Source organism: Drosophila novamexicana, unplaced genomic scaffold (assembly GCF_003285875.2).
Source record: "Drosophila novamexicana strain 15010-1031.04,08,12 unplaced genomic scaffold, DnovRS2.1 tig00000193-arrow-pilon, whole genome shotgun sequence".
Classification (NCBI taxonomy): Eukaryota; Metazoa; Arthropoda; class Insecta; order Diptera; family Drosophilidae; genus Drosophila; species Drosophila novamexicana.
The window spans coordinates 7,293,890-7,310,511 of record NW_020824787.1 but is presented as its reverse complement, the minus strand read 5'-3'; the positions used below and the strand labels follow the sequence as shown (position 1 = coordinate 7,310,511).

The window sequence follows — 16,622 nt, the reverse complement described above, 5'->3', positions numbered from 1 at the left end:
TATTTTATCAGTATTTTGGAAAGTGATATTTTTTGCAATACCGCACACAGTCACACTGTATGGCATTTTCATCATATTGCCTACTATTAAGAACTTTAATTAATTAAAATGAGTGCTACTTTAATAACAAATACAATGCGTCTGCTGCGCATAAGCAGCAGCATTAAATGGCACATGCCCACCATTGCTGCAGTGCGTCAATATGGTAAGCAAGCAGCAACGGCTACAGCAAATGGAAGATTTCATAACAGCCGGCAGCAACGGTATCGATACTTTTGTTTTAGCCACACCGCCCAAACGTTTCTACAAAACAACAAATGTGCTCTGCACAGACGCTGGCTATGAGGTGACACTGGATCATCGCAAGCTGAAGACGCCGAATGGCGCACCGTTTACGGTTAAAAGTGAGCCATTGGCCATTGCCGTGGCCACCGAGTTCGACGGCCAGAAGGACCACATTGAGCGCTCGCGTATGCACATCTCCGCGCTCTGCTTTACGGCCATAGACAATCCCAATAAGCTGACAAAGCTCGACATGGTCAACTATCTGCTGAACTTTGTGGCCACCGATACGGTGCTCTTCCAATACGATGTGAGTGATGAATCTACCAATTGGCACGCTTTCGATATATCACAGTTTCATATGGGCATTCAAATTGTTTGTAGGATGAAAAGGATCTGCAGGAGCTGCAGCGCAATGAGTGGGATCCGCTGATTGCCTGGTTTAATCAGCGCTTCGAGACCAATCTGCAAAAGACCATGAACATAACTCCACCCCAGGTCAGCGAAGGGGATAAAATGAAAATTGCCAAACATTTGCAATCGTACAGCTTGGAAACGTTGCACGGTTAGAAGGACAAGACATATTTGTATACTTAAACAACTATAAACAAACGCTTTTCAGGTTTCGTTTTTGCCGTGGACACGCTGAAGTCCATTGTGCTCGCCTGCGCTGTGATAGATCAACAAATAACAGTGGAGCGTGCGGTGGCTCTGTCCCGTCTGGAGGAGGAGTATCAGCTCAAGTTCTGGGGCAGGGTTGAGTGGGCGCACGATTTCAGCCAGCAGGAGCTGCAGGCGCGCCTTGCTGCCGCTGTGCTCTTTGTTCATTTCAATTGTTCCGAAAACTTGATCAAAGAAAAGTCTATATTATAAGCTAATTGCGTGATATTTCAAAAGAAGTTTCCATTTTTTAGACAATTGTTTAAAGTAAGAAAACTATTGATTTGATTTATCGCATCATTTCAATTGTGGCGAAAACTGTGCCTTATATTTAAAAACGGATTTGTTTTTTGTTAACAAGTGAGAATAATTTTTAAAAAATATCGCTTAGCTGCAGCTGCGATATATCGCATACAAATGTTTTATTAACTATCTGGCAACACACGCACATGCCACCAACTGCCTTCGCACTCTCTCGCTCACACACATTTGGCGCGAATTTCAATTCGATTCAAATACCTAACTGCACACGTTATTTTGGTACGCTGCCAAAATGTAAACAATGCGCATACATAGCGCACGTTACCATTGACGAAAAATAAGCAGCAGCCCGTGTGCTTATGCTGATTAGGAGACTGCTCTCGTGCATGCCCCCCCCCCCCCCCCCTCACTTTACGCTTCACGATCAACCCTGACTGTTCGTACGAACGTCTATATATGTATGTGTGTGTGTGTGTGTGTATGCACACGACTCTGCTTTCTCAATGCATAGTTGTACAGTTAATTTTGTTGGATTTGTTATCTGTGCACTTATCTGCTGTTTGCTTTGATTTTTATCGCTGTTCTGATCTGTCGCCCGTCTTCGCAGCTTCTCGACATGGTTGATCCATACGAAAAGCACACAAAACAGTTGATTGTCAGCGCTTCTATTGTGAAGTTGCAGTTAGAGTTAAAGTGTGTTAATTGTTTTTCTTAGTTTCTAGTGTATTCTGTGCATTTTGTTCATTTTGTTATTCTCCAATAATGTCGAGAAGTGAAGACACGCCGATTGTGACGTAAGTTGGCAGCGCGTGTAAGGGGTGGAGAGGGGGGGGGGGGGGGGGGACATGCAGAAAGTTTGCAGTCGAAAGAATTTGCACAAAAAAATAAGTTGAAAATCTTAGACAAATTACCATAAAGAGCAGCAAAGTCGCCAAATGAGCTGCTGATTTGTTAAATAGGCGTAAAAGCGCCAGACCGTGGGATCCTCGACAACTGTCAGAGGTGTGAAAAGGCCTCGAAACTTGGCTAATAGAAGCAGGCTACGAGTGAAGTGGCTGAAGAAAAGACTCTAAAGAAAATACTCAGTTCCTTTTTTTTTTTTGTATTCACTCGCCTCTTCTTCTTCTTTTTTTGCTGCAATTGCGTTGCAAACTTGCAGAGCAAGTAGTTTAGCGCCATTTGCACTTTTCGTAGTAAAAATTACGCGCACACCCCCCCCCCCCCCCCCCCCCCCCCCCCCCCATACCCTACCCCACACTCAAGCGACCATCCACACACATACAGCAAACTTATCAACGGGCACATCACACAGCCACTCACAGGCACACACACACACACATGTGTGTGTGTTTGTGTGCAGCCACGCTGTTGTCGTGCCGTTGATGAAGGGGCGCTATAAGCGAGGGCGTGGCATTAAGTAGTCGCCGTAGTTTGGGTTAAGTAACAAAACTTCAAATTGAATTTTTCGTTGCAGTTTTCATTTTAGCACCTATCAAGAAAAAGAAACCCTTTTCATGCGCTTCGTTCGCCTCGGCGTATTTTCCTACTTTACTTTTTATTCCCGCTGCTCATTACGCGCATTGGTGAAAGGACGCAGCGGTGGGCCGATGGGTCGTTGGGCGGGGTGCGGCGTAGCGTGCGCTTACATTGTGTCGGGCGATTTAATACTCTATTGTGTTGTTTTTTATTTTGGTTTAGGCAAAAGTTTTGCTGTGCTAAAATAAATACCAAAAACAATTAAAAGCGTCGATATCGATATATTGAGTATCGATATATCGAGTATCGATATGCTCGCTACCATCACACATTAATGCATATGTATGTGTGCGTGTTTTATATAGCTATCTCGTTCTTTTGCATTTGCAGGCGCAGCAACAATTACGGTACGACGCCAACGCTGCAGTCTGTGGAGCGCGGCGGCAACGACGGCGGCGGCGTTCCTGGCAATGGCAACAACAACAATGCACCTGCAACACCTTCGCAGATTTTCTGTTTGCATGGCCGCTCCAACAACGTGGAAGTTGAAGGTAAGCTTGTCTGCGGGGGGGTTGTTGAATGTGGCGAGGGGGGTTGGCTTGGGCGGGGGGGTGGTGGGTTGTGTTGATAAACTTTGGCACTTTTCGTGTCGCTTTCAATCAGCGCAAAGCAATTTGCAGTCATTCATAAATTATCAAGAAAGCGCAGCAGCAACATTTTGCGTTTTGCAGCAAAAGTCAATGCAAAATAAAACAAACATCGAAGACAGAGTGAGAGAGTGAGAAAGAGAGAGCAAGAGAGAGAGAGAGAAAACAGGAAAATTAGTTTTCACAGAATTTTTCGTCAGGTTTATATGTTGATTGTGTTCAGTTGAGTTTGAAAATCGAAAATTTTAGCGCAATTTGTGTGCTATTACCCGGTAATGTGCGCTAATTGGCAGACGACACGGAAATGGAACTGAACAACGCCCGTGTTTATCGACAGACGACGATGACGAAAACGACGACGACGACAATGTCTAAAATGACAATGTTGAAGTCACCCTGTCTGGAGAACGTCCGTCTAACTGGTTACGGTGAGCAAATATTCTTAACACCCGCCCAATCAACCACCCAACCCCCAACCCCAACCCCAATCCCCAACCCCAATCCCACCAAGCCAAGCACAACCCAACGTCCTGTCATCAATCAGTTGATGATTTTCCAAAGCTTGCTAACTTGGTCGCAATTTTGTGGCGAAAGCAGCACAGCTGCCTCGCCTGGACATAATCAAAATTTATGCTCGGATCGCCGCTTGACTATTGCCATATGCCATAAATTGCCAGAACTGGCACATAATTTACGTATGACAACGCAGCCAAATAAATGACTGGCTCATTTTTATACCCTGCATCCATTTAAAAATGTCTAAAATGTGAGCTACAACATCTATGTGCATATGTATGTAACATATATACATATCTCCCGAGCATGTTCTACCCTCTGCAAAAACTTGCTTCAAATTTGTAATACTATTTCTTGTATGACAGATTTTCATCCAATTTCCTGCATATATTCGTATAATATACACAGTAGACAGCTCGTTTTGCATTACAGGGCATCTGCAAGTCGTTCACGCTCGATTGGAGCACACGTATTTCTTCTATATAGTAAATTGCCAAAACTATGCAGTTCCAGACCCATTTCCCGTCCAGCAGCGCTTTCCTCTGCTTCGATCAAGTCTGCATTTTAATTTCCTCTCCGATAAGTCTGCACACCGAAGCGCAGCTTTCGTGGCGGCGTCTTCTTTGCGCTGCTGATTGGATTTATTGGCAGACGAACGACCTTAAATGACATTACATCATGTCTAGACGGAGTTCCTCCGATTGGCGTCCAAGTCGGCTTGTGGCCAATATCAACAATCAGCTGGCAGCCCATCTGGTTGCCTAATCATCTGCTGCACCATGTGCAGCAGCTAACAAGCAGGTGAATAATAAGCGCAGCATGTCGCTAAACAGCTGAGTTACCTGAGCTCCAACTAAATCTAACTAACTAACTAGCAACAGTCGCTTGTTAAGTCCGGTCCAGATGCGTTTACTTCGAGCAGTCGAATCTTGCGCAACAGTCGATAATTCTGGTGTTATCTAAGGTTAAATGCAATGTTTACGTTGCGAAAAGAGCAAGAAAAGTATGAAGGTACATGTGTATATACCCTGTAATTAAAAGGACTAAAAAGGTAGCTCATAAGTCAATGCGGTTGTGATTTAATATGTGTATTTCGAGAATACACTGTTAAAAAATGTGGTATAGAAAGTGCAACAAAATAGAAAGCTAAAGAACTCAGATATTTCATACGCCCTGTAAAATATATTTTTAATGTATATTTCTGCAAGGCTATCAACTAGCCAAGTATGACAATTGAAATCCAAAAATATGTCTTTTAATACCCTGTAAAAAAGCTGAAAAGTGAAAAAAACTGGAGCTGCTAAATGTCGCGCTCTCTCCTTCTGTCCTTTCGCCTCACTCGCCTTTTTGGTAATATGTCGCCTTTCTATGCGATTCTCAAGAATTGAAATTTATCGTTAGTTCTCTCTCTGTAATATATATACATCTATATATAATAGAGATTTACTTAAGTTTCGTCTTAAAGCCAAGTACTTTTAAGCAGCCGCAGCTCGTTTCAATTTTTTATTTGTACATAATTACGAAATTGTAAGGTGCCTGCTGATCATTAATAATTTATAAGAAGTGCGCATTGTTGGCATTCGAAAGACTTCAATGAATTGCAAGCAGCAAGCAGGGCAAGCAGGACCTTTGGAAAATGGGGAAACATTTCCACATTGACGCAAACAAACAGCTCGTCCAAGGCGTACCAATTAAAGATGCAGATGGATCGGAGTTGTTTAAATTGCAAGTATGATGATTTTTATGCATCAGCTGCAACGATGATGACGAGAACGACGACCAGGAGGACGACAACAACGACGACGACGGCAATGGAGGACAACCAGGCGAAGGAGCTGCCAGCTGATGCGGCAAACTGTGTGTTGTTGTGCGGGTCTAATAGGTGAAATGTTCATGTGGCATTGGGAATTCGTACCTGAACGCTGCCTGGCTGCTTGGCTGCTTGGCTGAATCGCTGGCTGACTGGCTGGTTATGCACTGGAATTTAATTTCGCTGCCGGCATTGTTACTGCCATTGTGCAGTAGGAGTTGGCGCCAGAGACTCTGTGGGACACTGTGCAGGAGGCCGAGGGCGAACGCAGACGCAGACGCAGACGATGACGTCCTTGTGCTGAATTCAAATGAAGAAACCGCGCAACCAGCCAAGCTACAAGCGAAGCATATGCACATTCTCTTCCTCTTACCTTGCCCCATTGCTGGAGTGAACAAAGGAAAACTGCACAACACGAAGGCGCGGAGGGGCAGGCAGGCAGGCAGGCTACAAAAAAATGGAGAAGAGAAAGAAGAAGAGAGTGCAAAGAAAATGCAGCGGAAATGACAAAGCATGAAATACGGCTGCGACAAATGCAATAAAGTATTTAATAGACTGCTCCTAGCCAGCGGCCAACGGGGCGAGCCTGTCACTGACACCAAAAACTGGGTACCGACTGCCCAAGCATTCCAGGTCCAACTTCGCTCGTGTGTGTGTGTGTGTGTGTGTCTGCGCCGTGGCAAAATCAGGACATGGGCAACAGAAGCAGCAGCAGGAGCAGCAGCTCCATGCATGCAGCTGCGAGGCGTGGCAACCATAGCAAACAGCGTCGGTGGTCATTATTCACGTACCATGTTAAATAAATTTAAATGCCTGTTTTGTAAATATGTAAAGGGCATAAATGATGGCAGGGAAGAAGAAGAACCAGCGACAGAGAGGGAGCGACAGGCAGAGTTGAGAGCAAGTGAAGTTGGGGCAACAGTTTCCCTGGGGTCAACTCGTGCAATGCATACGCTGCCACATGGTCCAGCCACATATTTTTAAGATTTCTGCAGAAATGCATGTATGTAAAAACAAGTTTTAGTCGGGAGTGTCCGAATAGGGGATGCCCTAAATCATTAACATGTACTGGGAATTAACTATGTACAAACTCTCAAGTCTCTAGCTCTTATGGGTTCTGAGATCTTTGCGTTTATATATGCGGACAGATGGACGGACGGATGGACGCACAGACGGACGGTTGGACGGACAGACAGACAGACAGACAGAATCGATTCGGCTATTAATGCTGATCAATAATATATATACTTTATGAAGTCGGAGATGTTTCCTTCTGCCTGTTTCATACTTTTGCACAAATACATTATACCCCTTTTACGCCTTTTCAAGGGCATCAGCTGAAATTTTCGAATTGAAAATTCTTGTGAATATCGGTTTTCTATTCTTCCTATTTAAATTACCATAATTATCTTGTCTATCATTCTTAATTACTCTAAATATATAATTTGCGATCTGATATTGATGAAATATTTGTTATTAAGATTACATTTTTAATCTATTAAGATATCTCAGGAATTGATTCTTTCAATTTAATTCCTGTTTCTATTTAATTAAATATAATTATATATTAGAATGCACTTTTGTATTTTTATTAAAATCAAATATTTATATGTAATATTTTTTTTTGAATCAATTGGCCCTATTCTCCCTATATGAAGGTTTTTGCGTTCATATAATCTTTTGTTCCTTTCCCACTTTTTGTTGTATTTTTATTAAAATTAAGTAATTTGTTCATCAGAATGTCGCGGACTTTGATTTTTCCCCATTTTATTTACCACGATTGTATTTATTTCTTTTTGTATTTCTTTTTAACTTATATATTTTGTTGTATTTTTATTAATATTAAATCTTTTATCTATCAAGCTATTGTATTAAAATTTGTTGTATTTATAATTATATTTACTTTTGACATAACTTTCATATATTTATTTGTATTTCAATCAATTAATTGTTCCCTTTCTATTTAATATAATTTAATATTCGATTTTGTAATCTAAAAACTATTTTTTAATTTTCACAAAAATGTTCCCATTTTGTTGTATTTTTATTAATTTATTTATTTAATTTATATTTGATTTAACTAAAATGGGAAAAATCAACTTTATAGACTTCTTCCTGCTTTATTCAAATTTATTTTATGTCAGAGTTTGCAATTTTGTAAATCTTTTTACTTTGTTCATAAAATCGATAATTTATTTATTGCATATTAAATAAATATTCCAGTTGCTTCTAAAATATACTACATTATACATAGATTTTATCAATATATATTTCTCATAAAATTGTTATATAAAATATATAATACTCATGTTTTTTTCGATTAACTTTTCTCGTTCCAGTTCGGGATCATTGCCACCGGGCGCGCAGCGAGGGCGTGGACGTGAAGGCGCGCCGTAAGCTGATCATTGCGAGCGTTTTGTGTTTGGTTTTTATGATCGCTGAAATTGTGGGTGAGTTTGGGTGTACGGAATCGGGCCAGTTGTCAAGCCCAGGGCAAGGGTCGTATGCTGACAATTCTTCTTTTTATTTTGTTGTTGTTTCTGTCTCAACATTTTTGCATTTCGCTTTGATTTTTTTATTGTTTACGTTGAATTCCCTCAACTAATTTCGCTCAACTCCAGAGAGCTTGGTTAAAATGTCAGTCAAACAAAGCTTAACAAAATCAAAAGGGGGGGTTGAAAAGTAGAAAGCAGAAGGCACAGCACGAGACGACGAGACGATTAAAAACTGAGCACCGGAAGTGCAACAATATGGCGACCGGAAGGGCTTACTGTCTGCTGCCGTACCTTAACCAAACCAACACACTTTATAGAGTGGGCTGTTATACAATAAACATTTAATTTCCAAGCGCTGCCAATGCCAATGCGCCGCTGCCGTCCCCATTGTCGGCTGTTGCTGTTAATCGCTTTGCAATTACCTACAATGTGCCATCGGAGCTGCTGTTGGCCGCATTCGCTTGCTTTTCCTTTGGTCTGCTTGCCCAACTGCTCAGTGCTTGCGCTGCCTTTGCCTCATTCCTTCATTGCCTTTAAATCGAAATTGTTGACTGGCTGAATGCGGCACCTCCTTTTTGCTGTTTTTGCTAACCGTTCAATGTGGCTGGGGCAGGGGGGGGGGGGGGGGGAGCGTTGGGGCATTGGGAGGATTGGGTGGTGGCATCTCTTTGTCCATGCACTATTCCCACAGATTGCAAGTTAATTTTTTTTTGCTGTTTTGTTTTCTTTTTTTTTCGTTCTCTTCTACTCGCATTTATTTAACCTTTACTTACTCGCTCTTCTCTTTTTGGCCGACAGGTGGCGTTTTATCGAACAGCTTGGCCATTGCAACGGATGCCGCACACTTGCTAACCGATTTCGCCAGTTTTATGATCTCACTGTTTGCCATCTGGATAGCCGGACGTCCATCCACGCAACGGTATGTATGCGCCGTCTAACTACCCTCCCCGCCCCAACATTCCACGCCCCACGCCCCCGAACACTTGCATTCGGTGAAAGACTTTCGCCAACTCCTTGCCGTCAACTGACACAAAGTCTAAGAGAAATCAATAAAACGTTCAACTTTCTTTTTCCAATTTTTTTTTTCTTTTTTTTTTTGTGCATTGCCAAACTACTTTTTGACACAACGCTATGCTATCAAATATGCTGGGTTTCCTCATGCGTAACTCGAACTTTTGACCTGTGCGACAGTGGGGCAGCAACATTTTCTCAATAAACTGCCAAAAGAGCAGCCAAAATGCATTTTTCAAGTCGTTGACAACGCTTAAAATTAGTGCAAAAACTCTTTTAAGACATTCCTTTTCAATAATATATATTGAAAAGTGTGAAGAACTTATTTGTGAACAACTTTTAATTATTAGATAATGCATATAATATGATATTCATACGATAATTGAGAGAAGTTCTTAACAAAGTCAGTTTGTCAGACAAATTTGCAATCAAATTCTCGGTTCGAATCTCAGGCTGCATGTAGAGATAGATGGCTGGCCAAAGGTTTCGGTCTTTAAGACTTGATAACTTCTAGTTTTATCCTAAGCTAAGTAGCTTTATCTGTAAATAACTGATGCTTATATATACATTATTTTAGTAAATTAAATTTGATACCTTTCTTAATTTTACACGATTTTTCACGTTGCCCGATTCTACTTCCTATAAAGCTTCTCACTTTATCCTTTCATAATAAAAAATAAAATAAAGAACGAATTTTCAATCCAAATCTCATCTTTTATACGATTTTTGAGCTTGTCGGGCGCTTAATTTATTTATAAATGGCATTTTGTAAACTATTTTCCATTATTTATGCAATTTTTGAGCTTGTTCGGCTTTAGTCCTATTTTTTTCTTCCGTGCTTTAATTAAAAAACAATTTATCTAGGATCTCCAATATAAATAGGGTTTTTTTTTGTTGGGAGTAATTAAAAATGCAAAAGTTGTTTAATAAATAGGTGTATATGAATTTATCATATTTCAGCATTAGAATTTCTTTAAAATTGCATATACTTGATCTTTTTTAAAAGACAAGAATGTTTGAAGTTTGAAAATTTCTTGTGACATTTATATATGGATTTATTATTTTTTAAAAACTAATACTTCGATAGCGTCTAGTTTTCTTATTAAGAACTGATAACTGCTAAAATTTGTCTAAAGAAAATAAAACAGCTTTTTAATGCATAATCCAAAAGAATCTTAACAATATCTGATTAAAAACAATATAGATATATGCTTTATATATAGATATAACTGATATTAATGCTATATCTATGCTATAAATAGTATTTATATTGTCTTCAACTTAAGTTCTATAATAGATATTTTTCCTATATAAACAAATTGTTTTGACGACAGAATTTTAAATTATATTTTACTTTGTATGATATTTTATCAAAAGAACAACTGCATCATAACTAATTGATGTGATCTTGTTAGAAGAACTTTTGCTAATTAAACTTGGACCTTAAGATATTTTTGGCGCTCTTAAAACTTTCCATTTTGGATTACTAAATCTTAACTATAATTGAGACTTAGCTCTTGCAGACATAATCGAATGCGCTGTGGCTATACCCATTTATCGTACTCTACTCTCTACTTACTTCTATAACAGCTAGAGTATTTAGTTTTCGGCTTAATTGTGTGTGTGTGTTTTTTTTTGCATCATTTCTGCCGCTCGGCTGGCTACGTCCGCATTGGAGCTTTTGGCAACGCCCCGCCTGCTGCTCTTCGCCTTCGTCTAATTAGGCGAAAAGCCTGTTTCCAAATTTTCACTGACTGCTGCAGTTGCTGTTTGTACTGCTGCTGCTGTTGCTGTTGCTGCTGCTGTTGTTGCTGCTGCTGCTGCTCTTGCGTACATTTGGCCATTGCACATTTTTCAATTGGTCTTTTGGAACTGCGTATCCCTCACTCCGACACGCCTCTTGAGGGGCTGGTGCAAGTCTGAGGCTCTGAGCCATCGAGTGGGTGCTTTGCATCCATCTTGTTCCATGTTCCTCTTACCCATTGCCGTGCTCGTTCTCGTGCTGGTTCTGGTTCTCATTCTGGTTGCTTGTTCTCTTGGCTGTTGGGCCCCACCCGGCACGTTCTGCTCATTCATGCAAAAATCTCACTCACTCGACGACTCGACTGCAGCCACAAAGTGAATAATGAAAAACTTTTGCAATTTCAAGCGTGTTGCATGGTAATTTTGTAAATTTTCTGCCGCTGCCTCAGACTTTGTGCCTTCTCTTGTTGATGTTGTTGTTGCTGTTGTTGTTGTTGTTGTTGCAGCATGTGCAGCGCCTGGTTGCAAGCCTCAGCCTTGTGCGGTGCTCCATGCACCAGCTCCAGCTCCGGCTCCGTGCGGTTCACAGAGCCTCGCAGTTGCCGTTCTCGTTCTGGTTCTCGTACTCGCTCCCATTGCCGCTGCCAAGTTGACAAGCCTAATTTATCAAAACAAAACACATTTGCACAATTGCAAAGGCAAACGCAGAAGCGCTGAACACAAACGAACGCCAAATACTGCACACTGGTACGCAATTAGATAAGAAACTCAAGAACTATTAATTAGAATGTTTAGTGGCTGCAAAAAACCAAAAAATGTATTAAAATAATCGCTGAAAGATGAACAAATTATACAAAATGTGAGATCAAAAGCTTGAATCAAAGGCTGGCTTCATAGAACTGAAGCGCCAGATTCAGATTCAAACGAACTTTGAGCCAATGCATTGGTTCTAACCGTGAATCATCGAGAATTTTGCAAACACGACAATAAAAACTTTTTCCTACAATTATCTATCATTAGTTTCCATTATTATTATTATGATTATCATAAGTCTTTTAAATAATATTTTTAGTCTCTAAAATAGTTTGTAAAATATAATATTTCACACTTTAGGTAGGTTTCCTAAAAGAAAATAACTTAACGTAACATTTATTACTTGTGACAATTTTAAAGTAAAGTTTAAATATAATATAATACACAATTAATATATTATGTCAATATAATTATTGTTTATTATAATTGGCAGTAATTTATTTAATCACATGTTGCTTCGTTGACGCCCTATTATAAAAATTATTTTATGACCTTCAACATTTCGCCTACTGCTCTTAATTTTTATCAGCTGGAAAGTGCAACCCAATTAACAGCACACAATGATATCTGCTGCACACTCGCTCAACTAATACTATATCATGTGCACTTGTATTTCTTTGAATGCCCTATAAATGGCTTACAAAGGGTATATTGCAGTTGTATACGAGTCTTTAACAGGCAGCAGAAGCATAGGCGAGCCCGTAAAGTATATCCGATTCGATTCCTTGCATTTGATATGATATGATAGCTTTGTCCACCTGTCTGTCGATCTCTGGGATTAGAAGTGCTAGAGTCTTAAAATTATTGACGCAGCTTCAATCTGTTGCAAACTATCGATAACATTCATCGAATTTTGGGCACATCTCGAGGTTTACAAGAGACCAAATTTGGTATGTGGACTCATGATGTAGATAAAGATATTAACATGTGTATATTTTCTTGATCAGTCTGAAAAGCCGAGTTTATATAGTCATAGCTGCCCAGTAGACTAGAAAAACTAGAGACTACATTTTAAATTATTGTCATAAGGTCTTAACAAATGAAAATCACGCTTAGCTTGCATACAATGCTGGGTACAGGGTATCTGCCCAATCGGGCAGTCTTCACTCAAGTCAAGCCTGCTTGCTTTTGGCTGGTTTATGTTAGTTTTTGGCCAGCATCCAAACCAATGTGCCAGTGCCAGTAAGGTGGCAACTACGCTGGCGACGCTCCCAGCAGCCAGTTCTCCCTACTCCAGCAGCAGCAATGGGAGCCGAAACCAGAGAGTCGGCAGGCGGTCATTAAGCAAATGGCTGCACTTGCAAGGGGCCCAGCACACAATTATATATACTTATATATATACTTATACTACATATATATAGCGCACCATACATTGAAAGAATCTGCTGATGCGGCAGGGGCAGAGAGGTTAGGCGCTATGCGACGGATGTTTGCTGGAAATTAAATTGTATTATTATGGCGAGACATTCGTTGCAAGCATTTTGTTATTGTTGTCGTTGTTGTTTTAGTTGGCTGCCGGTGTGCTGTGTCGCATTAGTTAGCAGCTCTAAAATGGCACAACGGGTTGGCAAGCTGGCAGGCTGGCAAAATTGTTGGCATTGCCATTATTTCAATTTTGTAACGAGACCAGCGCCCCCTTTGCGGACGGCGCTTTAATTGAACGCGCGTCCAGGTGTTGACTTTGGAGCCACAAAAAAATGAATATATAAAAAAAAAAAAAAAACAAACGGGCCGCGCATGCAATGCGCTCATTACATTAGGGAACACCAAAATAAAAAAACCCAACCCAACCCAGCCCAAAATATCTCATACCTTTGGTACCTCCCCCGCCCGCCCCTTGTGACTGTCCGCCCAACGCAGCTGGACACTTGGCGCGCCCCTAAAACCCGAGACACTCAAATTAAAATGGCATTTGACAAATTTTTGGGGCGCATTTATCAACTTATGTTAATTTTATGCCGCCCCCGCTCCCCCTGTCCCCCACCCCGCGAACTTCCGCCTTCTCATCATCATTTAAATGCGGCGTAGGACATGCTCATGGAAATTGCTTTATCATTTGATTTAATGTTATGATTCTTATACGTCTATCTATTCGTTTAATGTAGTTTTTTTTAAGGTTCCCTTCTTTCCAAAATGTATCTCTACATAATATCTCCTAATTTCCGCCCACGAATATGTCTCACTATGAATAATATCTTTGGCAGAATCTTAACTTTTCCAACATGAACTCGATTAAAAACTTTCTAATTTTATCTTTGACAGAATGTCATTTGGCTGGTATCGTGCGGAGGTAATTGGCGCCATGGCCTCCGTATTTATGATCTGGGTCATAACTGGAATACTCGTTTGGCTGGCAATTGGACGGCTCATTAGTGGCGACTACGAGGTGGATGCCAAGATCATGCTGATCACATCGGGCCTAGCAATTTTGGTGAATGTCATGTGAGTACCATTGGATGCAGTAGCTGTCTGTAAATGTCTGGCCGAAACTTGGGTCTGTTTGTTGTCTGCCTGCATTTTGGGCCCAAACTCCCTTGGGCAGTTTTCCAATTGCAATTGCCGCAATCAACTTGTCCGGGCATGGGCCAGCAAATGGGTCAACAATGCAACTGTCCTGGCACGGCATTCCTATGCCGTTTCGTATACCATTCGCTTAGTTTTATTTTTCCGAGTCGTATCCGCCAGTTGTTGCGGTAACTTTCTCCACATTTTAGCGACAACTTTTCTATCCACAAGTTTCGGATTTTTTGCGTCAACAAAAGGCAAAAGCGACGCCAACGATGACTGCGACTACGGCGACGATTTTTGCTTGTGTTTGTGTTGGGCTTGTCCCAAGGTGGAGCTCTTCTCTACTCATGCTTTTTTAAAAAATTTATTCTTAAAAGGGTATAATAATTTTACGATGTGATTTACCTGCCTTAAAAGTTCAAACTAATTGAATTGACAGTGGAACAATGTAGTTATATATGCCAAATATCAGTTTATTATGTTATCGGTTTTCAATAAATTATCGTGTTATCGATTACCAGTTTATTTTCATTTAGAATAGCGTTTTTAATTTTGCGTACATTTATTGTCGTATCGATTACTCAGTTATTTAATTTTTTTAAGATATCGATTACTTAAAATCGATTTTTCAATTATTCAAATAATTTAATATATACGATTTTTGGTGAAATTCCTAGCAAACCAAATCTTAATATTAAATACGCTTTTTTAATTTTATGTTCACTTGTATTTGACAATTATGTTATCGATATTTATCGATTTTCATAGTCTTCATATTAGCTATATACAGCCTAAGAATGTATAATCACAACCATTTTATCAGCATGCTGGGCTTATTTGAATGCACTTTTATAAAATTTAATTTTTGAAGCTTTCCTTAGTTCTCGAACGTTTCATCGATATTTCATCGATTACTTTCATTAAAGTAGAGTATTTCTGCTTCGTCGGCTGTCTTGAGGCTTGTTTGTTTTGCTTGTTTTGATTGCATCGTATGCAGCACCTGCAACTGTAGCTGCCACTTGGCACACCCCTCAGCCATCAGGCCCCCCTCCCTCAAGCTCCTCAACGTCTTTATTCAGCTCGCCTGCAACTCGCCCCCCCCCTCGCATGCTGCTCGTTCCTGTGGCTGTCGAAGCATAGTTTTTGGCGCATAAATCGAAACGTTTCAATGCTCGGCACATGCTTGTGAGTGTGTATGTATATATGTGTTTGGGTGGTTGGGTGTGTGTGTGCGGCGACCCGCCGTTGTATGCCCTTTTGGTCTTGTTGTTGTTGGTAGTAGCGCAAATTTTCCAGTTGACGTTGGCATTTTCAGTGTTTGCCACTTGAATTGTTTGATTACGTGAATTGATTGTGAAAAACGTGCAGCGGCAGCAACAGCAACTTTTCCGAGCGCTTTTTTCCTAAGTAAGGGGCGTGGCAATAGTCCGGCTCGGTTCGGTTAGGTACGGTCGGGGTGGTAGGCCATCAGAATGGAAAGTCAAGTCAACGCGGGGGCTTAACTTGTCTCCCACTGGCCACCAATGCGTTTGGTTGCACGTCGAGCAGCGAAATTAAATGGTCACCTTTTACTGTTATGCGATCTCGAAAGCTCGTTTTGTAATTGTTGCCATTGTTGTAATATCCCGTTGTAGTGTTCTGTAACAAGAAAGAGTGTTGGAAAAGGGTATGTTAGTTGTGCCAATTATTTACTTGAAAATTAAAGATACATTTTAAACTGTTAGATATTTAGTATAGCCTGTTGAAGTTGTGAATATTGTGAATAATATTGTTAATTTTATTAGCGGGCTGAAGAAGAGTTCTCAGATGGCATGAAGTATACATATTCTTGCTCCGGAGCAATTATCGAGGCGATCTAGCAATGCCATAGCTACATCTTCTGCTGATAGCGAAAACCATAAAATCAATAATAATAAATGCTGTTCTTTAGCATAGAGCTAGAGACATCAAATTTGGTATGTGGACTCTCGTTGGGTATATTCAGATTCAGAATAGTTCACTTTTTGAATGCCTTCCACTTGTTGACCCAAAATTGTAAAGCTCTTAAGTTCTGTTCTATAGACTCTTTTCCTTTTCGAGCAACTTCATTAAGTCTAGATATATATTCACATCCAGTTATTTGAACTGAAGTACTTTATGCCTTTCTGTAGGGTATCTGAAAGTCAACCCATAAGATTAGCCAGACCATTCATAATGGTGTAGTAGCTGGTATTGTGCCAGTGGCTGCTTTTTGAAGGCTTTTTACTTAGTTTCATTTAAGAGTTTGTCGAGTTTTAAGTTCAATTAGCAAAAGCCAGAAGGAAGGCAACAACTTTTGCGTGGGGCTTTGTTAGATTTACCTCCAGCCGCTCAGAGTGGCAGCTTAAAGTGGCAATGTCGACGATTCCACATCGTTAAAAA

General features: G+C 40.4%; 2 protein-coding genes across 4 annotated transcripts in view; both read left to right on the top strand.

Moving 5' to 3' along the window:
* Nucleotides 1-60: 60 nt before the first annotated feature.
* On the top strand, nucleotides 61-1,178 carry LOC115758717 (ATP synthase mitochondrial F1 complex assembly factor 2). Its single transcript, XM_030699470.1, has 4 exons — nucleotides 61-205; nucleotides 285-592; nucleotides 667-847; nucleotides 905-1,178. The coding sequence occupies exons 1-4, from the start codon at nucleotides 109-111 to the stop codon at nucleotides 1,153-1,155; spliced, it is 837 nt and encodes a 278-aa protein (XP_030555330.1). The 5' UTR covers nucleotides 61-108; the 3' UTR covers nucleotides 1,156-1,178.
* A 734-nt stretch (nucleotides 1,179-1,912) lies between these two features.
* LOC115759001 (zinc transporter 2) overlaps nucleotides 1,913-16,622 on the top strand; it is a 34,029-nt gene continuing 19,319 nt past the window's right edge. Inside the window, exons 1-5 of one of the 3 annotated variants that reach the window (XM_030699805.1) lie at nucleotides 1,913-1,997; nucleotides 3,070-3,230; nucleotides 7,992-8,102; nucleotides 8,946-9,066; nucleotides 13,977-14,156. In XM_030699805.1, the coding sequence (XP_030555665.1) occupies nucleotides 1,966-1,997; nucleotides 3,070-3,230; nucleotides 7,992-8,102; nucleotides 8,946-9,066; nucleotides 13,977-14,156 (605 nt within the window). In that variant the 5' untranslated portion in view covers nucleotides 1,913-1,965. Of the gene's footprint in view, nucleotides 1,998-3,069; nucleotides 3,231-3,533; nucleotides 3,755-4,744; nucleotides 4,854-7,991; nucleotides 8,103-8,945; nucleotides 9,067-13,976; nucleotides 14,157-16,622 lie in introns of those variants that run through there. The other 2 variants (XM_030699806.1, XM_030699807.1) reach the window with 2 other exon arrangements.

Bases quoted from the DNA above. Each gene is read 5' to 3' on its own strand.
- LOC115758717 (XM_030699470.1), top strand. From the start codon at position 109: ATGAGTGCTACTTTAATAACAAATACAATGCGTCTGCTGCGCATAAGC. The intron at 593-666 runs GTGAGTGATGAA...AATTGTTTGTAG, and splicing joins CGGTGCTCTTCCAATACGAT to GATGAAAAGGATCTGCAGGA. The intron at 848-904 runs GTTAGAAGGACA...AACGCTTTTCAG, and splicing joins CAGCTTGGAAACGTTGCACG to GTTTCGTTTTTGCCGTGGAC.